Genomic DNA, 23,780 nt, shown 5'->3' with positions numbered 1-23,780 from the left:
CTGTGGTTACACACGTGCCCAGAGCAGTTTGAAATCCTCCTCCTTTAAATTTCAATTCTTTGCTCTATAAAATGCCAGGTAGGATGAAATTGGATGAATTTATGATGGTAAATGTACTTTGTTGGCACCATTCTGGTGGGAATAGGATCCCCAAATTCTTTTTAGAAGGGTTTGGAGTGGCAAGGACAAGGGGGAATGGGTTTAAACTGACAAGAGAGGAGGTTTAGGTCAGGAATACATAATTCAGGTTTATAAAAGAAACAGATAATATATAATATACAAATATAATATAATATAATATAGAATATGCAAAGATAGAATATACTAATACATCTTTTGGTTTACATTAGGACAAATTCCTGCCCTGGGAGGGTGAGGAGGGGCTGGGCTGGAATTCCCAGAGGAGCTGTGGCTGCCCCTGGATCCTGGCAGTGCCCAAGGCCGGGCTGGAGCAGCCTGGGACAGTGGGAGGTTTTGGGGATGGAATTGATGGAAACGATCCTTAAGTCCTCTTCCAACCCAAACCATTCCATAATTCCCTGTTTCTCAATCTTGAGCCGTTTATGAAGATTGATTTGCATGCAGGAGTTCAGTGCAGGAATTTTGACTGCAGAAATTGTATTTTTTCTCCTGCCTTGCTGCTCTGTGCCACCTCAATGTCTCGTGCTCCCCCTTCTCCAAACATCCTCTGACCTCTTGGAGCTTTAATGGCTGCAGTGTAATCAGTCAGTAATTGAGGGAGGATTTGGTGACTCTGAGCAGAGTCATTTTCCTGCCCCAGTGCTCCTCCCACTCCCTGAGCTCAACTCAAGCTGTGAAAATTTGGGTTCGGGGGCAGAAATGTTGCTGCTCCTCTGGTGTGATTCACCCAGGGATTTTCTTGTGTCTGGAGCCTCCTTCCTTCCCTGGTGAGCCTTCAAGAAATAAGTTATTTAAAGGTAAGAGCAGGTTTGGTTTGGACATTTTTTAAAGAGTTTTGTTCAATAATTAAGCACCACTTAGCCTGGGTCTGATGGGAGTCTGCCCTCAACAGCTTTGAACTTTTTCTCCACAGGAATTGGGATATTTATGATCCTTGGGTCCCTTCCAGCTCAGGATATTCCATGATTCTCGGACTATTCTGCCTCCAACGATTTTATTAAGCAAATATGAAGGGTGGGGACAAAAAGGCTGAGAAATCTTGGAGAGGAATGACAAACCAAACCCAATTCCATGTAAATTCTCCCAATGAATGGATCAGAACCCCCACAGCACAGTTGTTTTTCTAGCAGGTATTTTATGCTTAAAACAAAACAAAACAATCTCGTTTGTCTCACAGGTCAGATTTGGGGTTTTTATTCAGATGAAAAACAACCAAGCCACTTTTTTTTTTTCTCTTTCACACTTTTTTTATTAATGCAACTTAAATTAGCTGGAAATTCTACACAGAGCTCTTGCCACAGCTCTGTCCTGGCCAAAGAGGTACCTAAAATCCAGCTGTGAATGATGGTGCCACATGCTGTGATTATTCCATAGTGCTTCAGTGAAAGCTCAAAGAGATTTTATACACAGTGATTATGAAAATAGATATATATATATATATATTTATATTTTTTCCATACAATAATTTTGCTTCTGCCAGCTACAAAATATGATAAAGAAAAATAATTCATTTGTTTCTCTAGCCCTAGGAATCTTCTTCTAACTGCAACAGATGCAACATTCCCACTGAAAGCCATGAGGTGGGAGAAAAGGACTCCAAAGTCACACTGCAATATTTCCTTGGAACCTCCAGGTCGTTTTTCCAAGGATAAAGTGTTGTCCTAGAGCCTGATCCAGAGGGAGCTGCAGGAAATAATCCCAGTTCTGAACCTGGCAGCTCTGGGATTTTGAGCCTTGCAAGTTCATGGCACTTGCCCGAGTCAAACCAAATTAATAATTCCTGCAATTCCCCCTCCAAAACATCCTCTGCTGATCCCCAACCATCACTGCTCCTTCCCAGACTGGTGGCAAAGCAGCATTTTTTTTTTTGTAACAACAACTGAGACTACAAAACAACAGAAATTGCACTGCAAGGGAGACAAAAGTCCCCTGGAAAGAACTGTGGAAGTCCAGCTCCTGTGGGACTCCAGCTGGCATCCACTGGTTCTTAGTCATCTTTTGTATTTCTACAGTAACAGCTTGATCTCCTTAAATTCAAGGTTAGTTTTAACTTTGGGGTGGTTGAAGCATCTGAGGTAAGTTCTTGATGCACCTTTTCTTCTTTTTTTTCTTTCCTTTTTTGGTATAGTTTCTTCACGTCTTTTTGATTGTGTGTAAAATAAAGGTGGCGTGAGCTGAGAACTCCACGGATCCTACAGGGAAAAGCAGCTCCTTATCCAGATCCAGGGGCACTGAGGCCTCTGCCCTGCACAATTCCCCCCCAAAAGCAGCTCCAGCAGCTGTGGGAGGGCACCTGGCCACAGGTGAGCTGCTTTTACAGGCACCTGCAGCAGCCCAGAAGGAACAGGAAGGAAAAGGACGATGCCCAGGGAGCTTTCAGGGAGTCTTTTTGCATAGTAGATGGAGGGGAAGGAACCAGGGAAAGATTCACCTGCTGAAGGCATGAGAAGCATGAGCTGGGGCTCCTCTGCCTCTTTCTGCTTTGGTGGCAGCTCTGTGCTCTGCTCTCTGCTCTGAATTCACCAGCAAGGGTGACAACTCTGCAGGAGCTCCAGCCTGGAGCAGGCAGGACATGTGAGAAGAGGATTTTCCTCACCAGCTCTCATTAACAGCGCACCTCCACGCTCGTTTGGAGAGATTAATTAAAGACATCCAATTTGTGAGCAGGGATGTTCCCATCAGCTTCCACTCCAGCAGAGACCTGAGCACCCCCTGGGGACACTGAGCCACGCCTGGCATGGCCACAGCCTGGAAATTCACCTGTAAACCTCCACTTGGTTGCTACTGTACAGGAGTTAACATCTTCTATTCATATTGCAGCTACAGATTTAATAAATAGAATTGCATATCTTGTGCTTTGTATAAATTAAAATGCATTCCAAAGTGAGGCAATGCTAAAACAATAAAACCACTGAACTCTTTCCCACCCCAGAACCAGCCACACTCTCTGGTTTCAACATCAGCTCACTTCCTCACTCTGCTCACAGAGGCCCAAACTCTCTGTTGGTACCTCTGAGAACAAAACTTCCCTCCCCAAAAGTGGATCAAAAAGTTTACCTAGGCACTACTGCAAATGTAAGGTGGCTAAATAACCATGACTCGAACTCAGGAAGGGGGAGGAGGTGAAGAAAGTCACGATGAATGTTTGAATTCCTTCCTCTGCAGCACGTCCTGGCCCCTATCTGACACTCTGGGACATGTGCAGGGGGGTCAGCATCTCCTCAAAGATAGCTCCCTTCACGTTAGAGCCCCTCAAATTGGCTTCCTGTAGGTCACAACCCGACAGGTCACAATTCTGAAGGGGGAAAGGAAAATTATCATTAATTAAATAGAGACAGAACTCTGCTTTAAGTCCCTTAACTCTGTTTAACTTTGGAGAAAACCCACCAATCCCCCAAATCACCATCTTTTTGCCCACATCCATGTATTTATGTATCCATATGGATAAGGAATGATAGCTAACTCACCTCCAGGTCAGTCCCTGCCAGCGTGGCTCCTCGGAGGTTGCAGTTCTTTAATTTGGCATTTTTCAGAGTGGCCACTCTGAGGTTGATTCCTGTCATCTGACTGCCCTCCATGTCCACACCCTTCAGGTTGGCACCTGCAACACACCCAACACGGCAGGGAAATGAGCCAGGAATGCTTCAGGAGATGATTCCCAAGAGCTGGGTCAACTGGGAGAGGTCAAAGCAGAACTGGGAATCCAATGAACTGGGAGAGGTCAAAACAGAACTGGGAATCCAATGAACTGGGAGAGGTCAAGGCAGAACTGGGAATTTACTGATTATTCAGCAGAACCAGCCCAGAGCTGTGGGCTCACCCCACAGACTGTACAAACACAGCTCAACTTTTGCCACATAAAGTTAAGAGGCACAGAGCTGTTTCCAGGGAATAATTAACAGGCAAAAATCTTACCTTCCAAATTAGCTTTAAGGCCTGATGGGTCCTCGAAGTTGCAGCCTTTTAGGGATGCTCCCTCTGCGTTGGAACACAGCATCTTCACCCCTTGCAGGTTTGCACACTGCCAGAGACAGGATGAAAATAAAAAACCCAAAAACCAGCAGGACAGAGATTTAAACTCTGCATTACAACTGAACCCCCCCAGAGCACAACCCCCCTTGTCACTGTGAGGAACAACCCCAGAAAAAAACAAATGGGAGAAACTGATTTTATCTTTTTTGTTGTTCCAATCCCTATTTTTTGAGAAATTACAACACCCCAAAGCACAACCCCTCTGTCACTATGAGGAAATGTGAGAATGCTGAAACAACCACAGAAAACATTGGGAAAAATGTGGGTTTTTTTGGCTCCTATCCTTGTTTTTTGAGGCTGCCCAGGGTGCAGCATGCTTACATCCAGCACAGAGCCAGAGAGGTCAGCTCTCTCCAGGTTGGCACAGCACAGGTTGGCGTGGGCCAGGTTGCAGCGGCTCAGATTGGCCATCTTGAAGTTGATGTAGCGAAGATCCAGGCGGGAAAGGTCGGCCCCACTGAAATTCAGACCCTGGAAAAGGGCAGTGAACAGCTCCAAAATGTGACAGGAAAGGGAAGGGGGAGGTCTGGACACAAAAGGATTAAAAGAAACACGGCTGGGGAGTTGTGTGTCTAAACTAGACAGATAAACTGATGTGCTGAAACATTTTCAGTACCTTAAAGGGGCTGATAAAAAGATGGGAAAGATTTTTTTTTATTTGGACAGAGAGTGCAGTGGATTTGGAGATCAGGTTTAGATGGGATATTGCAAAGAAATTCCTCTCTGTGAGGGTGGAGATGGAATTCCCAGAGGAGCTGTGGCTGCCTCTGGATCCCTGGAAGTGTCCAAGGCCAGGTTGGAGCACCTTGGGACAGTGGGAGGTGTCCTTGCCAGATGGCAGATTGGAACAGCATTATCCTTAAGGTCCCTTCCAACCCTTTTTTGCTTTTAGTTCATTTAGCTAGCTGAGGCAAAGAAGCTTCTCTGGACTGTCTTTTTTTTCCTTTTTTCTTGGGACTGTTTAAATTCCATAGTTCTGTATAAACATACACTCACAAGATTATTTATTCTATCACATTACACCACAAAACGTAAATGCGTCGCTCTCAAGACTTGGATATTTCCTTAAAACAGACTGTGGTTTTAAAGTGTGAGAGGGTCAGGGTTGGGTCAGGTCTTGGGAAGCAATTCCTGCAGGGTTTTTTGGGAGGACAAAGGCTGAGCTCCCTCACCTGACAGCGCAGCTCAGACTTGGTGGGTGTTGCCAGCAGGAATCGGACAAACTCCTTCCGGGAGATGGGAGAGTGATCCTCAGCTGGCTGGGAATTCTGGGGAGAGAGCAGGGACAGCAATAAATTCCACATTTCCTGGGAATTCTGGGGAGAGGAGAGAGCAGGGACAGCTCTGAGTGAGTTCCACCTTCCCTGGGAGAGCAGGGGACAGGAATAAATTCCACATTCCCTGGGAGAGAAGGGGACAGCCCTGAGTTCCATATTTCCTGAGAATTCTGGGGGACACTCAATTCTGAGTTCCACATTCCCTGGCAATTCTGGGGACAGCCCTGAGTGAGTTCCACATTCCCTGGCAATTCTGGGGACACTCAATTCTGAGTTCCACACTCCCTGGGAGAGCAGGATGTGCATCCAGGGCTTACAGAGAGCAAAAAGTACCTTAATAGCAATTTCCAGGTGTTCAATGAGGGAGTCGATCCCAAAAAACCTGGCTTCTTCCAAAACCCCTACAAAAGAAAGAAAGCAGTGCTGGTTATTCCAGGGAACTGCTGATCCAGAGAGCAGCACTGTTCTCTCCCCTTACTGGAGAACACACACACATTATACTGGATGCAACTGGGCAGAGAGGAAAAAGTTTGCTTGCAGCTAAAAGGAAAAACACAACTCAAGACACAACATTAGCATTAGGTTAAAGAGATCAATTCCAGAATAGCAGCTATTAATCCAGCATGGATTTTTTTTAATGCTCCAAAGAGAAACAACCATTATTAATAACCAAATAATATCCTCATTAGAAAGCAAGCACATGGAGCTGCACTGCTGAGAACAAATCTACCAAAGGGGGAAAAACTCCCAACCACAAAGGGAGCACACAAAGCTCCCACCCTGGCTTCAGTTCCAAGCAGGAATAATTTAGGAGATGTCAGGTAATACCTACCTAGCAAATTAATGCCATCATTTACAATGAGCTGTCCGTGACGCAAATAGTTCAAAATGGGCTCAAAATACTCGGGACTGCGGTCAATGAGGAAAGCTCCTCTAGGATCTTGCTTATTCCCCCAAGCATCTGTTTCCACAACATATATATATATAAAATTACTTTTGATGTAGTGATAGAAGAGCATTTGCTTCAGTTTGCAGAGGTGGTTTGTTGTTTTTTTTTTAAATTATTATTACCAAAAGGGATTGGAATAGCAAATATTCCACTTGGAAGGGCGGTTCGGAGAGAGAAGGAAGGAAAAGAGGAGTGGGGAGGGGAAAAAAAAAAATCAGCTTAAAATGAATTTGTTCCTGCTCTGAATAACTGAATTTTTTTAGCACACACAAAAGAATCATGGTTAGGATAAAAGCAGCACTGGAATTTTTCAGTCTGATTGTCTCCCCAGGGCTGCCTCGTGCACAGTTTGCTCATTGGCTCTGCTGACAAAACTGAGGAAGATGCAACAAGATGGAAAAACCTCAAATGAAATAAATGAACCAACAAAAAAGGAGCCAAACTGCTCACAAAGGATGGGAGCTGCATTTGCAGTTTGTGAGATGATCAACATTAAGTGGTGAGATGATAAACAGAGAGAAATAAAGCTATTAAAAAATAATTCTCTGTTCTGCTCTGGTACTTGAACATATTTGGCTATTTTACTTTATGAACAAGAGCTTTGGTTTGACAGTGACTTTTGCCTACTTTGCTCAATTATTACTTAAAAATAATGAAGTTTATCTCAGTGTACTCACCTTTGTCTTTGAACATGTGGGCCAACATACTGTCAGGTTCTTTGTTAACCAAAGTGCTCCTAGAAAACAAAAGCAGCCCAACTTTACTTTTCCTTCATCTGGAAATGTTTAAGACTTAATTTCTTGCCAAAATGTGGTGGCAAACATGAAATACAGAGTGAGCTACTGGAGTCAAAGAGCTCCTGGTTCACAGTAAGGTAATTTTTAAGATCGTTTGCTGTATTGAAATGAAGTCTTTGAAGTTTCTGAAGACCATTTTTACCGGGTGGTGGTGAAATATCTGCCTCCCACATTGAGAGTCAGCCAGTCTGTGTGGGACCCTGTCAGCTCCTCCTGAGCCCTCCCATCAGTCTGAGGATCTGCAGAGAAGAAACAAAGTCATTACTGGAAAAATTGTGAATATTCTTCAATTACAAAGAGGTATCTTCTGAAAACAGCACAAAATAAAATCTTAAGTTTGTGTGAAAGCAAAATAAACTCTCTTAAATAAAAGGTTAAATGTACAAATTACAGACTCACCAATGAAGGGCTCCCCTTCACAGACAAACAAAACATCATCATCCCTGAGTGAGGAAGGGGCAGAGGGAAGAGAAAAAGAAGGTTAATCATAATTTATTCTTCATCTAATTGACAGTGGAACCTCTCCTGATTACTTTCAGATAAATTAGGACCAGTGGCCATTACCTGGAACTTCTGCATCTGATTTTTTATCTCTATTTTGCAGGTTCTACTGGATTGGAATGGACTGCCTCAATCAGAGATTTTACCTGCAGCAGCCAGGTAAGGACCATTTGTGTAATCAATTAATTCTTACAAAACAGCTCTTTTCCTCCCCAGTTTGGGACTATTCTGTGAAGCCAAAGCAGTGACAGATTTTTTCTCCTTTACAGAAAACCCCCCATTGCAGGGCTGACTGGAACAGTGGGGATTTCATGGCACAAACATTGCCCTGGAATCAACACAGGAGGAGCTGCAAAGGCCCCAAACACAACTTGTACCAAGCTCTGAACCAATAAATGCTCTGAAATTAAAAAGAAGTCAAAAAGATGTGAAGGGACCTTTGGGCATCCTGCTTGGAAATGATCACATCTGCTTTTAGGGTCCTGATTAAAGGAGGATTAATTAACAGGTCAGTCTCTTAAAGCACAGCCCTAATTTGCCTTTTCCTGGCTGATCCTCACCTGATCAAAGCAATGTCATCAATGAGCCCTCCCTTCCCGTTGTAAACGCTGGTGGCTTTGATGCCGAGCTTGTTGCTGGCCACAGAGAGCAGATCTGAGAGAGTCCCATACACAGCCACCACCTGGGGGAGAGAACAGAGCAGCTGGGTTTGTTTTTTGGGGACAAAAACCAACCAAAAACCGGGGAACTGTGCTCCCAAAGTTCTGCCGCTTCAGGGTGATCAGGAGGAGCAAAAAACAAGGGGAAAAGACCGACTTTGGTGTTGGAACACAAAAAACCAGGGTGGCTTTTGCACAGCTCCCACTAAAACTCACTGCAACAGCCACGAGGGAATAGATGTTGGTCCTGTAAGAATATAATTCTTTTGTTTCTTTAAAGAAATCTTGCTGCTTGTTCTGTTCCAAGCCTTTCCCAAAAGGTATTTCCCTCCCTAAAACCAAGGGTTAAAGGAGAGGCACACGAACTGTCTGCACTCAGGATGTGGATGGGAAAATCAGCATCACACACACGATTCAGCACAACTGCAGGGCTGAAATGTGCTCACACCAACTCCTGCACCCCAGGCCCGGCTGGAAATAGCGGGATCACGGCCAGAATTAACAGAATTACACATTAAAGCACAGTCACGTCAACGTCCACATTCAGAATGTGGATGGAAACATAAAGATCACTGCGGGCTCTCTGTGGAATTGCATCCCCGGGCTTTTTCCTCTGCTGGACAAACACTGCTTAGGCCTAAAAAAAAAATCACTGTTTTCAGTCTCCAAACGATTTTAGCGAGGTTTTAAACAATTAAATACGATTATTCCCATTGTACCCTCCCCACCCCTGCAGGGTCAACCTCCCCTCAGAGCCCTCATCCCACAGCTGCGCCTGACACGAGCAGCCGGACGCGACTCCCTAAAGCTCCCAACCCACGACATCTCCCCGCCTGTCACGATTCCCTCGCGATTCCCTGCACAGGCAGCGAGTGTGGAAACGCCGCAGGCCCGGCTGCCCGGGAAGGTTTCGGGGAGGACAGGGCCGGGAAGGACCCGCGGGCAGCGGAGACACGGCCCGGGCCTGGTCTCACCTTCCCGTTGCGGGCGCTGCCGTTGACGAACAGCGTCACCCGCCTCATGCTGCGCCCGCCGCCGCGCCGACACCCGGAAGGGGCCGGCGCTGACGGGCAGGACTCCCAGCCAATCACCGCCGCGCGGCGCTGCGTATCCGCCCAATGGGCAGCGAGTAGGCGGGGCAAAGCTAGCGCAGTAGCCAATCGCGGGAGGAAGACGCGGCTATATTTGCATACTCCCTCTATGATTGGTTGCCGCCCGTCACGTGCACGCGGGCCGTTGAATGAATTCATTTAATCGTTTTAGTTTTTTTTTTTTTCTTGCCTCCCGTACCGAAGCGGTGCTTCGAACCAACCGCCCGCGATCCCTCCGCCAGATCAAAGAGTCCCCCCTTATCCCTGCCAAGCCACGCGCAGCTCGGGGGCAGAGCAGCGCTGAGGGGTCACCCCCATGACCCGCTCTCGCTGCGGTGCTGCTGGGGCCGGAGTGGATGCTAAAAGCGCTGGGGGTGGGCAAAGGGGCGGGGGCGCGGAGGGATCCGCGGGGCGTGGCGCGGTTTGAACCTGCGAGGCGGGCCGGGAGCCGGGCTGAGGTGAGGGCGGCGAGCGGGAGCGGAGAGTCCGCCAGGGTGAATGGGGACAGCGGCAGGGAGCCCTCGGGGCTGGCTGGGAACGGGAACGGGAACGGGGGACCCTCAGGGGTGGCTGGGAACGGGAATAGCGGCAGGGAACCCTCAGGGGGGGCTGGGAACAGGAATGGGAACGGGGGACCCTCAGGGGTGGCTGGGAACGGGAATGGGAACGGGGGACCCTCAGGGGTGGCTGGGAGCCGGGAGCCCTCGGGGTGGGCAGAGAACGGGAACGGGGAGCCCTCAGAACCCTCGAGGGTAGCCGGGGTGCCCTCGGTGTCTGTGGGGTGCCCTCGGTGTCTGTGGGGTGCCCTCGGTGTCCGTGGGGTGCCCTCGGTGTCTGTGGGGTGCCCTCGGTGTCCGTGGGGTGCCCTCGGTGTCCGTGGGGTGCCCTCGGTGTCTGTGGGGTGCCCTCGGTGTCTGTGGGTGCCCTCGTGTCTGTGGGTGCCCTCGGTGTCCGTGGGGTGCGCCCGGTGTCCGTGGGGTGCCCTCGGTGTCCGTGGGGTGCCCTCGGTGTCCGTGGGGTGCCCTCGGTGTCTGTGGGGTGCGCTCGGTGTCTGTGGGGTGCGCTCGGTGCCTGTGGGGTGCCCTCGGTGCCTGTGGGGTGCGCCCGGTGCCTGTGGGGTGCGCCCGGTGTCTGTGGGGTGCGCTCGGTGTCTGTGGGGTGCGCTCGGTGTCTGTGGGGTGCGCTCGGTGTCTGTGGGGTGCGCTCGGTGTCTGTGGGGTGCCCTCGGTGCCTGTGGGGTGCCCTCGGTGTCTGTGGGGTGCGCTCGGTGTCTGTGGGGTGCGCTCGGTGTCTGTGGGGTGCGCTCGGTGTCTGTGGGGTGCGCTCGGTGCCTGTGGGGTGCGCTCGGTGTCTGTGGGGTGCCCTCGGTGTCTGTGGGGTGCCCTCGGTGTCTGTGGGGTGCCATTCCCGACAGGGGGATACAGCCGTGGGAGTTGCCGGGTTGGGAATTTCTCCTTCGTTTTGTAGCTGTGATTGTGGCCCTCGGCCTCCGCTGCGGCCTGAGAGCAGAAAAAAAAAATAAAAATAGAAGAAAAAAGTTGTCCAGGCGTTGTTAAGCCGCTTAATTTCGCCAGTTTTGCTTCTAAAAGTGCGCGTGTTTGTAAAAACGAAGTTTCAGTCGCGTTGTTGAGTTGTCTGTCATTAACTTAAATAAACTAACTGCAAAAAAAAAAAACAAAACCCTAGCCTTTTAAAGTTTCAACATAAAAGCTGGTGGTATTCAAAAAATACATTACTAATGTTGTTTCTTTCCAAGACTTGTGTTCTCTTTCTGCTGCTAATTAGTGTTAATAAAAGAAGTATTAAACTGCTGATATTTATTGTAACACCCAGAGCAAAACAGTCGCAGTGTGATCATGATTCGTGTGTTTTATACACGTATTTTATATCAACGGGAAGTTTGATAGAGTGAAATCACAGCCCTGTGGCTCCTTACCCTGAGCCACTGTTGATTATGCAGATTTTTTACTGTTCTGTGGTTTTCTTTCTGGTCCCTGCCCCTTGTGTCCTTTCCCTGCAGTTTTTTAGGGATAAATTTCCCTTCCCACCCCACTGTTAAACGTGTTTTCCAGGATAAAATGTGGGTTTTGGGGGAAAGCTTGAGTGGGGTAGTTAGCAAATAATAATTTTTGTTCTTTTCTTTTCAATCGGAATCTGTAATTACAGGAGCAAAAAGCTGCGTGAATGTTCCTTCAAATCAGTGCCAAACAATGCTCAGAGGATCTAAAAATCCCTTGAAAGATAAAGAAAATGAGAGTGGTTGTCCTGAACAGAAGGAAGAGCCTTTTTTCACACCATCGAGAGACCAGAAGAGCTTCAAAGTGACCAAATCCAAACCCATCAGACCATCCAAGAAGGAGAATTTCAGCGATGGGAACCAGACACGGGCACCAAAATGTGCCCTGCAATGCCCCAAAGGCCCCGAGGAGATTTTGGGTTCCCCCCAGGGCTGTGATGGGAGCTGGCAGCTCCCTCAGAGCTGTTTTGGGGGGCTCAGTGAACCCCCCTTGCCTTGGCACACCGAGGAGGATTTCTCCAGCAATGACTTCTCCACTCCTGAGAGGGACAAAGTGGAAGGAAAAGCTGATTTGGGACTCTGTGAACAGAGGAAAAAACCCGTTGATTTTGCTGCTGTGATAAATGCTGAGCTTGGGATGGCTCAGGAGAGTTTTGGCAGACGACCCACGGGTGAGGCTGGGGTGACAAATGGCTTTTTGTCCTTCTCACAGGGGCTTCTCCAGCTCTTTTAGTCCAACCTGGTGCCAGAGACTTTAATTTAGGTGATCAGCTTGGATATGCCCAGGAGCATACTCTGAGAAGCTGCTGCTGCCACATCTTTATATGATATCCCATCTATAGGATGACTTTGGCATTTAACTGTACAAGTTCTATCCCACACACTTAAATCTCCTTAAATCTTCACTTAATGAAGTGCCTTGGGTTTCACAAGAGAAATTCTGCAAGTGTTGGTAAAGACTAACAAGCAATTGAAAAGCTAAAAGGCAGATTTGGCTTTTAGCTTTTATTATTTATTATTAATTGCTTTTTAGGCACTTGATTTGATGTGCTCAGGGAGGCTTCTTGGGCTGAGCAGGTCATTTTGTATCTGAGAATAAATAGCATAGGTAATTTTCATAGCTTAGGATAAATAGCATTAATCAACCTGATAAAAGGATAAAAAATTTACCATTTTAGAAGTTTAGGTATTACAGTTCTGTGAGTTTGCACTTTCTTTTTCACCTCTCTCCTCTTGTCCCCTTTTCAGGGACTTCCCCAAATTCACGAAAATTCAGAAGAAGATCAACCATTGGCTTGAGGGGCTCACCAGAGAACAACACCCTCATCAGGTACCTGGCCCAGCAGAGGAGCAGCAGGCAGAAAGAAACTTTCACCCAGGTGAGAATCCTTCCCAAATTCCTGATGGGAAACTTCCTTCCCTCCAGGAACCCCCTTTTTCTGGGAAAAGGGGAGGCAAGTTTTGGGGAGAAGCCAGCAGAAGGAATGAACATGACATTCATTTGCTGCTGTCCCTTGGTCACCTGACTGCAGAACAAGGTGATCTTCCAGGTTTACACTGGAATTTCTTCTCCATGATGAGCTTTTGCTGATGTGTTAATTTCTTGTGTTTGCTGCACTTGGTTTTGGGCTAATTAAAGCCTTGCTGGTTCCAAGTGAAGTTAATTCAAGCATGAATTAACTCTGTTAATCAGATTCATTCATAACTTGAACTATCCTGGGCTGTCAGAAAGCAAATTCTAGACTAGAGAAACAGATCAAATTCAATAAAAGGTACCAGATTTCTGGGTAAAATTCCTTTTTCTCCTTATTTTTTACCGTACAGATCCGATCACAGCCAGATTAAATCTTGGCATTTTATGTCATTAAAACTCAAATGCTGAGGGAAGAAGTGCCTGATGGAGTGAATTTTGTTTTGGCAGATTAGTCCTTTTAAACCTGCAAACGTGAGGCCTCTGAAGGACAAGATTGATGCTTTCCAAGGCTCCTTTGAATCCCTGCAAGAGGCTGAGGGGGAGACTGGGCTCCCTCACCTCGGGGAGCTTTCCCAGGAAAAAGGTTCCTGTAAGTTATTAAACATCCTGCTCAGTGATTTATCTTCTAGATCAGCTCTTCCTTTAGGCTCAAAGCATGAAGTCCTTCTTATGAAACAAAATAATCTTCCTTTTTAAGGCTCAGCACAGGTGTTTGAGTTTGGTTTGAGGTTTATTTTGTTGGTTGAAACCATGTTAATGCACCTTGATTCGTGGTTTCTCTGAAAACTTGTATTTTTGGGATTCTTTCCTTAGTTTTAGTTCCTAGATTTGTACTCTTCGATGGGTTTCTCACTGAGGATTAATGTTTTTGGCACTTTTTTCCCCGTGAAACAGAGAATAGTTTTTATTCTGTTATTGCTGGTCTTCATAACATTTGGATAAACATAATAGCTTCATTTGTTTTGAAGGTTGACAATGTTATTTTCAGAGGAGATCTAAAAAAATGTGCTCTTCTCCTTACCTAGAACATGACTTGACTTTTTGCACCTCTTGATGAAGAAACACCGAGAGAATTCATTGCCAAACCTGACGTTTGTCTTTGTGGTTTCTTTGGGTTCTGTTTTATTTTTGAATTGAGGCAGCTCAGAACAAATCACCTTTTAAAAAACAGCCAAACCTGCAGCACTGGAGTGAAAACTTCACGTTGGGCAACAGAGGAGCTGCTTTGAAAGGAAATTTAAGTGGAAATGGGACCAGGAGGAGCAGGAATGAGCTCAGGATCTGCAGCATCTTGTCCCCACACCGAGTTGGGATTGTCCCTGACCCTGCAACTGCAAAGGTGCTTTGAATGGGGAGAAACCCTCTTAAGTTAGACATTAAATAGATAATTTCTTCATTTACCATGTCTAATCCTGCTAAGCATTTAATTAAGTAAGCGTTTCCCTGGGTGTTTTGGGAAAATAAATTCAGCTGAAATAGTGGGTGATGGAGAAAACTCTGAAATCTTTGTGGGATTAAAACCCTCCATAGTTGGTGCTGTTGTAAAAGTCCTGTGACTTTTTCTTTAGGAATGGATTTCTGAGCAGCAAAATCCTGTTAAATCCTTGGGGGCTGTTGTAACTGGAGATACCCTGGAACCAGGCCATGGTAAGAGGATTCAGCACTGTTAGAATCTTTGTTAAACTCTCATTAGGAAATAAAAATACTGCAATATTTATCAAGAAATGCTTCAGCTGACATTTGTCATCCTGTCTACAATTTAGCAATTTAGCAGTAGAAACCTGATGTAACTTTTCCTTCATGTTGTGCTACTTTTTTTTTTGTGTATATTTTATAAACTTCTGAAAATAGCAAATACGGCACAAAAAGAGTCCGAATTTCCAGACTGATGGATTTTTTTTTTTTTTTGAGGTATTTCTGCACAGAAGATTTGTGCACTTTCACAGCTCTTGTTTTCAGCACTAAACTTCTGTGGGTTTTCCTTTAACCTCTCAGTGTCTGTGCTTGCTCCCAAGTTGCCAGGTTTGCCCAGGGTGATGCTGTATCCGAGCTCAGCCCAAGGAAAACTGGGCCCATGGAAGATCTGAGCCTGGGAATGCTGGGTGGAACCCAAACCCCCAGGACACCTCTGGGACCAGGGAACAACCTCCCCAGCTGTGACCTCTCCCAGAGCAGCTCCCTGCTGAGATCCATCCTGAAAAAAACCCCAGGGATGGAGCTCAGGGACAGCCTCAAGGTTGGTTCACTCAGGAGGAGCTTAAAGGTGCTTTTGGTGACTGATTGCCGTGGGTTGGGAATGATTTGGCAATGATTTAATGCTGCTGGGTCATTTTGGGAGCTTTCATGTTGTGAGAGGATCTGAAGTGACCCAATTGCACCTTCCAGGACCTGAAGGGGTAGTGGGAAAAATAGGGAGAGGCTTTATAAAGCAGTGCCAGGACACAGGGAATGGCTTCAAACTGACCAAGGATGGGGTTAGGAGGGATATTGGGGTGGAATTGTTCCCTGGGAGGGTGAGGAGGGGCTGGGATGGAATTCCCAGAGGAGCTGTGGCTGCCCCTGGATCCCTGGAAGTGCCCAAGGCCAGGCTGGAGCAGCCTGGGACAGTGGGAGGTGTCCCTGCCCATGGCTGGATCATTTTAAGCTCCTTCCCACCCAACCATTCTGTGAAATGAATTTTTTTGCATTTTATTCATGCAGCAAACAAGTAGGTTTGGTTTAACAAAAGCACTGATTGTTAAATGCTGCTTAGAGGACAATAATTAAATTTTATTGAATTATATCCCTTAAATTTGACAGGAATACCCCAGCAGTGCCATTGACAGAGGAGGAGGTGAATCTGCTGCAGTCTCCAATCGTGTAAAAGCCTTTGAAACGTTGCAAACAGGTCAGATTCTTCTTTCTAAGAAAAAAAAAAAATCCCTTGGCTTTCTTTAGTTCTTTTTTAAATAGATGAAAATGTTTTGCCTCTTTGCTAAGTCTGGTTATTGGGATTAATCACTGCTGAATGACCTCCTTGTGGCATCTTGCTGATGACATGGAAAACAAGATTGCAAAAGGAAGGAATGTCTACCAAAAAAAAAAAGAGTTAATCAAATCCCTAAAACTTCAGAAAGCCTCAAACACCAGAATAGGATCCCTGAGGTTTTAAAGGAATTTTACACTTTTCAACTGAAACTTGGGGAACAGTTTAGTCTTAGTCTTTAGTCTTTCTTAATTTAGTCTTGGTCTTTTAGACTTAGTCTTCTTCAATTTTTGAATAAATCCAGAGTGAAAATCCTGGCCTCACAGGCCGTATCAAGGTGACATTTTGCTGATTGTTTGGGTGATGATTTTTAGAGGAATATTTAAATCTCATGCAAATCCTCAGATGATGTGTGCCACTTCCCCTTCACTCAACTCTTTCTTTCTTTTAATTCCAACAGAGACAAGTGACACTCAGAGCTCCAAAACACCCAAGAAGAAAAAAGTGACTTTTGGGGAAGATCTGAGCCCTGAAATCTTTGACCAAAACCTTCCTGCCAACACCCCCTTACGCAGAGGAGCCTCCCCAGGGTGTCCCCAAGGGCAGAGCCCCAGGGCAGGGCCACACCTCTCTGAGGAGCCTCTGCCCCTCCTGGATTTTGGTTGGGATGAGGTCAGTTTATTCTTCTCCATTCTTTAGGAATTCTTGATCAATTCTTGGTTAATTTTCCCCTCCCAGCCTCCTTGCTTTTGCAAATTGCTGAAATATTAAAGTAGAGTCTGCTTGGAGTTCTAGAATCACGCTGAAAAGTTGAGTTTTTAAGAATTCTGAGCAGCACTTTGCTGGTTTTAGAAGGTTTTTCTCTACCTTGAAATGTTTTTCCCTTCACTTTTTCTTACCTTTTGCTGCTGTGTTTCTTTTTGCCACAAAAATGTTTCCTCTAAGGAAACAAAACAAACTCACTTTTTTGTCTTCAAACACTGATGGACAAGGTCCATCAAATATCTGCTGTAATTTATTGCTAAAAAAATGCCATTTTTCATTTGAAGGAAGGTGTTGAGCCACTCCCAGAATTCCTGGAAGATGCTGTGGCCTCAGAAGCCCCTCCACCTGCTGAAAATGCAGAAGGTAACCCCAACTTGTGTTTTTATCAGTAGATAATGAATTTTTCTACCTAAAAAGTGAGAGTTGAGGGGTTTGGTTAATTTTTCTGTTTTTTTTTTTTTTTTTTTTTTTTTAATACAGGAGATATATTTCAATTGTTTTAAATTTAAATTGTCTTAAATTTGAATGCTGCCATTTAAATGGAAAGAAATGAATTTTCTTGTGAAGCTCCTTGCAGTGTTTACCTCAGCTTTACTGGATCTTGTTTAAACTTGTGATACTTTTCTGTGAAAATTTTACTGCTTAAAGTAAATATTTTTTTTTTTTAGAATCTTGATTCTGATCCTGTAATTTTGATGAGTTTTAAACAGCAACCAAACAACAAAAGAATTGAAAGTGGGTTGTGCATATTTATCTATGAAAGCTGTGGATGTTCTAATCATTGTTACCAAATCCTCCTGAGTTGAGTTTTCCTCTATTTTGATAGAGCAAGGTTCAATTTTTTTATCTTGCCATGTTTGATGGTCCTCAAGATTAAGTTTCTACTCAAGACTGAAGTGCATAATACCAGAAATTACGTAGATAATTTCCTCAAAATGTGATTCATTTGCACTGAAATTGATTAAACTTTTTTTTTTTTTTTCCATTTACAGCAGCAGAAAGTGACAAACCTGACATGATAACAACTCGTTCTACTAAAAGGAAGGTGAGTTTCCTCAAGGATAAAATTTGCTTTATTTTTTTTTTAACTTAATTTATCCCTCTTGATGCTTAAAGAAGTTTTTTCCAGCCTCAAGTATGAGGATTCTCCATATCCAGGTTATATGGAAATCTCTCCTCAGTGCTTTGAGGCAATGAGATTTTTTTTTCAGTGAGAATGATTTTCCAGTTATTAAAAACACACCCTGATTCTTAAATTGACACTTTCTATTGAATTTTCCAGGAGCTTTCCTAATAATCTGACAAAATGTTTTGGGTGGCTGGCATTTCAAGGCACAGAATTGATTGTACAAGAAAAGTGCTTTCAGGTTTCAGTGTTGGACAGCTTTGGTGAGAGGGGAAGGCAAAAAACCAGAGGAATATAAAAAAAATAACCAGTTTTCTTAAATAACAAGATGAAAATTTACTGTGCTTTCCTTAGAATGCAAAATTCAACAAATATAAAACTAAAGTACCAATACAAAACCCTGACTTTCATTAGAATACAAAATTCAACAAATGCAAACCCATAAAATGCAAAATACAAACTGTCCTTAGAGTACAAAATCGAACAAATGCAAACCTCTACAGTACAAATACAAAATAGAATACAAAATCCATTATAATACAAAACTTCTACAATACAAATACAAAATCCCATCAAATTCATTATGACACAAACAGGACTGGATTGTGTGAAATGACTCTGCAATATTTCATTTCCACTTGTGCCAAGTCCTAATGAGGGGATAGAGATTCATTGCAGTTGATTCTGGTGCCTGGTGGGTTTTCAGTGCTCCCAAACACCCCAAAACCCCATTTTTCCTCAGCAGTGCAGGGCCCAGGCAGAGGGAACTGCCCAGGGCAGCTCAGGAGACACAAACACAGAGAACAGCAAAGAAACCAAAAATCCCAAGAGGAGCAAAATTCAGAGACAGAGGAATCCAAGCTCAACTGTTCCCAAAAAGACCCAGGTGAGTGCCAGCCACTGCTGGCAGCTGAGTTCTGCTCTTATTTTTAATTTTTTTTACTTATGCTTGTTTTTTCTTACTCTTTTCCATTCTTATTTAATTATTTTTTATTTTTATTTCGTTTTATTGTTATTTCTCCTTCCAAATGTCTCTCCTTGTATCTTACAAGATTTATTTTTATCTTCTTGTTGTTGCCAATGTTTTTTTCTTCATCCTCACCTTGTTTCCCTGCATTTCCTGCCCCATCCCTCTCCCTTATTGACTGGAGAGCTGGAATTCTTACAGGGCCAAAAGGATCTTTTTGGAGAGAGGTTTATTTATGTGTCACTTTTCAGACTTGAGGGCCAACAAATGAGTTTGTGGTTCTTCCTTTACCAAGTTCTTGCAGAGCTGTGTTAGAAAAGTAATTTTTTTTTTTTTTTTGCTTTTTTGAGTTTTTAGATTATTCTGTAGCTGGCAGAAGAAGTGGAACCTTCTTTTTAGGGAAAACATTTGTCATCCATCAAAATCCAGTAATGAGGTCACTTAATGAAATAGATTGTAGAGGATGATTAAAATGTCACTGTGCTTTATTCTCCTTCTCGATCTTTTCAGAAAACAAAATACCCAGTTTATGGGAAAAGAAGAAAGAAAAAAGTCAAGGAACCTTTGTATGGGGAAAGAGAAACAGCTTCCAGGAAACCCCTCCTCAGCCCAATCCCTGAAATTCCAGAGGTTTTCTCCTCCATGGCATCTCCAAACTCACCTAAGGCAGATACACTTTTTACAGGTCATTGGGATTTTAGTTTTGTTTTGCTCTTTCTGTTCCTTTATTTCAGCAGTTACACTTTTTTACTTTTAATTGCTTGTGTAATAGCAGAATCTGGAGGATCTAATAAATTAATAATGTCCAACTGATCAGTTCAGTTCTTGTTTTACTCTAGTGTAAATCTGACAAAAGAAAAATCCACCTCTTTACTTTTGGGTGCTGCTGTTTTCATGGTCTTTAAGCTGGTGACTTGGGTGTGAAGAGTTAAGGGATGTGCAAAGTTAAAAACATCCAATTAACTCTGCATCCATGAGTTAATGGATTAAACTTTCTGCTGGGTTTGTTCCCTGGTGTTTATCTGGGATGGTTCTTTAGAACCATTTTTATACAGGTAAATAATACCATTTTTATACAGGTAAATAATAAGTAAAATAATTTATAGAAGTAAAAATGCCACAAAGCTTTGTTTTTATAATGCACAGAAGACTTTGTCCATTCACTCACTTCGTTTGTTCTCCTTCAGAGGATGTTTAGAAGGTTATTTTTATACAGGTAAATAATAAATGAAATAATTTATAAAAGAAGTTAAAAAAATACCATGAAATTTTTCTTGTAATGCACCAAAGATTTTGTCCATTCACTCAATCTGTTTATTCTCCTTCAGAGGGTGTTTGGTTATTTTTATACAGGTAAATAATAAGCGAAATAATTTATAAAAGAAGTTTAAAAATGCCATGAAACTTTTCTTGTAATGCACAAAAGATTTTGTCCATTCACTCAATTTGTTTATTCTCCTTCAGAGGGTGTTTAGGTTATTTTTATACAGGTAAATAATAAATGAAATAATTTATAAAAGACGTTAAAAAATACCATGAAGCTTTTCTTGTAATGCACCAAAGATTTTGTCCATTCACTCAATTTGTTTATTCTCCTTCAGAGGGTGTTTTGGTTACTTTTATACAGGTAAATAATAAGTAAAATAATTTATAAAAGAAGTAGAATACCATGAAGCTTTTCTTGTAATGCTCAAAAGATTTTGTCCATTCACTCAACTTCTTTGTTCTCCTTCAGACGATGTTTAAAAGGTTATTTTCATATAAGTAAATAATAAATGAAATAATTCATAAAAGAAGTAAAATACCATGAAGCTTTCCATGTAAGGCACAGACGACTTTGTCCATTGACTCAGTTTGTTTCTCCTCCTGCAGAAGATGCAGCTTTGGGAGATGCCAGACCCGGGGTGAGCCCTCTCCAGGCCGCAGGGACGAGTGTCACAGGGCTCCTGGAGGAGGCAGCAGCCCCCTGCCCTGGGGACCCTCAGGGGCCACCACGGGGCCTGGACAGTGCTGCCGAGGTACCTGAGGGGTCTGGGGGAAAACACTGGGGCTTGGTGTAGGAACTGAGAATATTCAGCTCAGGAAACAAAACCTGCTCCCCCTGCCAGCCCCAGGGAAAGGGGATGAGGGCTCTGCTGCTTTCCCTGCTGCTGCTGGCAGGAGGAGGCTTTTGGTTGGTGCTGTTTTGTTGTTTTGGTTTTGGTTTTGTTTGGTTGTTTGGGGTGGGTTTTTTTGGTAGTTTGGTTTGGTTTGGTTGGGTTTTTGGTTTTGGTTTTTTGCAGGGGGGGGGGTTTGGGGTGTTTTCGGGGTTTTGTTTGGGGTTGTTTTTGGTGGTTTTTTTTGTGTTGTTTTTTTTTTTTTTTTTTGTTTTTTGGGGGTTTTTTGGTGTTTTTTTGTTGTTTTTTTTTTTGTTTTGGTTTTTTTTTTTTTTGTTTTGTTTTTGTTTTTGTTTTTTTTTTTTTTGTGTGTGTTTGTGTGTGTGTTTTGGTTTTTTTTACCTCTCCAAGTGTCTCTCCTTGTGTCTTAATAAGATTATTATTTTGGTCTTCCTGATGCTGCCAATATTTTCTTCTTCATCCCCATCTTGTTTCCCTGCATTTCCTGCCCCATCCCTCTCCCTTATTGACTGGAGGGCTGGAATTCTTGTAGGGCCAAAAGGATCTTTTTTGGAGAGAGGTTTTTTTTATGTGTCACTTTTCAGACTTGAGGGCCAACAAATGAGTTTGTGGTTCTTCCTTTACCAAGCTCTTGCAGAGCTGTGTTAGAAAAGTAATATTGAGAATTTCAATGTTTGAGTTTCACCCCTGAACTTTTAAGGAAGAAGAACCAGAAAGTTCAGTGCTCTTCTTATCCTAATTTGCTCAGTGCCAGGACAAAAAGGCACCTGTTGGGTCCTTGAGCTGTTCCTCGAGGAATGTGGATATTTTCTATTGGGCAGCAAGCCAAAAATCCCTCCTAGGTCACAGAATATTTAAGAGAGAGCACAGAGAGTCTCTCAGGGCATTTTTGGGGTGTCTCAGCAGGTTTAAGGGACCTCCCTGCACCGTGCACAGCTTCTATCCTTTCCTTCTCTACAGTTTGTTATTTTCTCCTTTAATTAAAACCTTTTTGCCTTTTCAAAACCCCTCCATCAGCCATCTCACTAATTATTTTGAAGCCATTTTTGGGAGGTTGCTGGTCAACCCTCAGAGCTTGATACACCTTGGTGGGGCTGAGAACACTCTGGCCTCAGGCAGAATTGTACCAGGAGGGATTAAACTGGAGCAGGCAGGCTGGAGGTCATGGAATCTTCATCCTTGGAAGGAGGTTTTGGACATTCAGGACTCAGCTGAGCCTCTGAGCAGCCTGGGCCCGTGGCAGGGGGTGGAATGGGGATGATCTTTATTCCAGCCCTGCCCATTCCAGCTTTCTGTGCTTCCCAAGCACCCCAAGTTTGGGCTCACTATTAAACAGCTCCCAGCCTGTAGGATTCCCTGTCAGTTGTTGGGATTTTGGAGGCTGATGTGGTGAGGAGAAGAGTAGCCAGTTCAGCTGTTTGAAACCAGGATTTTATGGATTACCACTTGCCTATATTTAAAAAAAAAGAAAAAAAAGAATTATTAATTTTTTTTATCCCCCCAGTTTTCAAACGTTGTGCCAGACGCAGAAGATACATCAGAGTATTTCCAGCAAGGTGAAGACACTCCATGTGAAAGAGAAACAAAAGAAAGCAGCTCCTTGACAGAAAAGGAGGATTTACAAGGAAATTTCCTAACTGGGCTGGAAATTCTGGAACAACAGGATTTACAGGAGGCTACCCAAAGAACCAAATGCCCTCAAAAGGCTTCTGTCAGAGGCGACCCAGCAAGGAGAAAAAGGAGAAGCAGCCAAACCTTCTGCTTTCCTCCTGTTGAAAACCTGGAAGTGGAAGTGGCTGATGTCCCAGTTTCCTTTTACAACGTGGAGGAGGTTTTGTCAGCTCCCCAGGGCAGGGGAAGGGAGGAGGGATCCCTGCAGGGCTGCAGCAGGAGCAGCAGGGCCAGTGCTGAGCTCAGGGTGAGGCGCAGCATGAGGCTCAGCAGGGATTCCCTCACTCAGGGCCTTGCCTGGGTGCAGCTTCCTGAGGAGATCCCCAAACAGCCTCCTCTGGCTGCTGCTCCCAAAGCTGCCAGGAGAAGTAGGAGCACATCCATCCTGGCAGGAACTGAGAATGTTCAAGTGAGGAAACAAAACCTGCTCCCTTTGCCAGCCCCAGGGAAAGAGAACGAGGGCTCTGCTGCTCTCCCTGCTGCTCCTGGCAGGGGCTGCAGGAGGAGAAGCCTCTTGGAAGAAATCACTTCTTGAAAGGGAAGAGGAGGGAGTAAAGAACCAATTTCTGTCTTCTGGAAAGGGTTTGGGCATGAGCAGAGTTCCTTAGAGTAAGAGTTTGTGTTAGAGTTCATGAATTATTCTCCTGAATGTAAAAGGGTGGTCATTGAAAGGGAAAAAAAAAAAAAAAAAAAGGTTTTAAATCTTTATTGTCTATAAAATTCATGTGGCAAATAAAATTGGCTGAGAGGAGAAGAAGCTCTGCTCTGGGGTTTGCTGCTGCTTTCATTTTTCATCCTGAGGTGTTCCAGGCCACAGGGATCCTGGTGCCAGCCTGGAGGAAATGGATTTGTGTCCAACACAGTCCCTTCAGCAGCCTGCTTTGGACCATGAGGGATGTGAGATAAAATCCTTGATGGACTTGGCTGCTTTTAGAGAGCTTGAAAGCAACCAGAGCAGTTGGATTTTTAGACATCTTTCTCCCAAGACAAGAATTCCTCAAACAACTTGAAAGAAACTGCACTCTTTAAGTGCTGTTTGAGTTACAGAATCCTTGGGGTTGGAAAAAGAGCTTTAAGATGAGAATCCAGCACTGCCCTGTGGCCCATAAAACCGTGGCCCCAAGTGCCACATCTCCACGTCCTTAATCCCTCCAAAAACAGTTCCCTTCATGTTTGACTTGGGGATTTGGTTTTGGGGTCAGGTTTGGGAAGTTCCTGGTTGGATGCTGTG

At 44.3% G+C, this 23,780-nt stretch overlaps 2 protein-coding genes across 3 annotated transcripts; one reads left to right on the top strand and one right to left on the bottom strand.

The window, feature by feature from the left end:
• Positions 1-2,281: 2,281 nt before the first annotated feature.
• Positions 2,282-9,408, bottom strand: KCTD9 (potassium channel tetramerization domain containing 9). Of its 2 annotated transcripts, XM_066337012.1 has the most exons (12): positions 9,331-9,408; positions 8,258-8,379; positions 7,596-7,639; positions 7,339-7,435; positions 7,077-7,135; positions 6,283-6,411; positions 5,784-5,851; positions 5,346-5,441; positions 4,495-4,644; positions 4,057-4,162; positions 3,609-3,742; positions 2,282-3,436 (listed from the first exon to the last, which is right to left on the bottom strand). In XM_066337012.1, the coding sequence occupies exons 1-12, from the start codon at positions 9,376-9,378 to the stop codon at positions 3,320-3,322; spliced, it is 1,170 nt and encodes a 389-aa protein (XP_066193109.1). In that variant the 5' UTR covers positions 9,379-9,408; the 3' UTR covers positions 2,282-3,319. The 2 variants fall into 2 exon arrangements, with proteins under 2 accessions (XP_066193109.1, XP_066193110.1); XM_066337013.1 differs by lacking the exon at positions 6,283-6,411.
• Positions 9,409-11,602: 2,194 nt separating this feature from the next.
• CDCA2 (cell division cycle associated 2) lies at positions 11,603-23,387 on the top strand. Its single transcript, XM_066337202.1, has 14 exons — positions 11,603-12,135; positions 12,713-12,843; positions 13,386-13,527; positions 14,081-14,277; positions 14,507-14,585; positions 14,954-15,174; positions 15,738-15,825; positions 16,364-16,575; positions 16,953-17,031; positions 17,661-17,713; positions 18,537-18,680; positions 19,272-19,446; positions 20,634-20,779; positions 22,383-23,387. Exons 1-14 carry the CDS (start codon positions 11,658-11,660, stop codon positions 23,082-23,084), a joined length of 2,847 nt encoding a protein of 948 aa, XP_066193299.1. The 5' UTR covers positions 11,603-11,657; the 3' UTR covers positions 23,085-23,387.
• The last annotated feature ends 393 nt before the right edge of the window (positions 23,388-23,780 follow it).

This window comes from Sylvia atricapilla, chromosome 28 (assembly GCF_009819655.1).
Source record: "Sylvia atricapilla isolate bSylAtr1 chromosome 28, bSylAtr1.pri, whole genome shotgun sequence".
Taxonomy (NCBI): domain Eukaryota; kingdom Metazoa; phylum Chordata; class Aves; order Passeriformes; family Sylviidae; genus Sylvia; species Sylvia atricapilla.
Note: the sequence above shows the minus strand (reverse complement) of the source record. Positions and strands in the feature narration are given on the sequence as shown.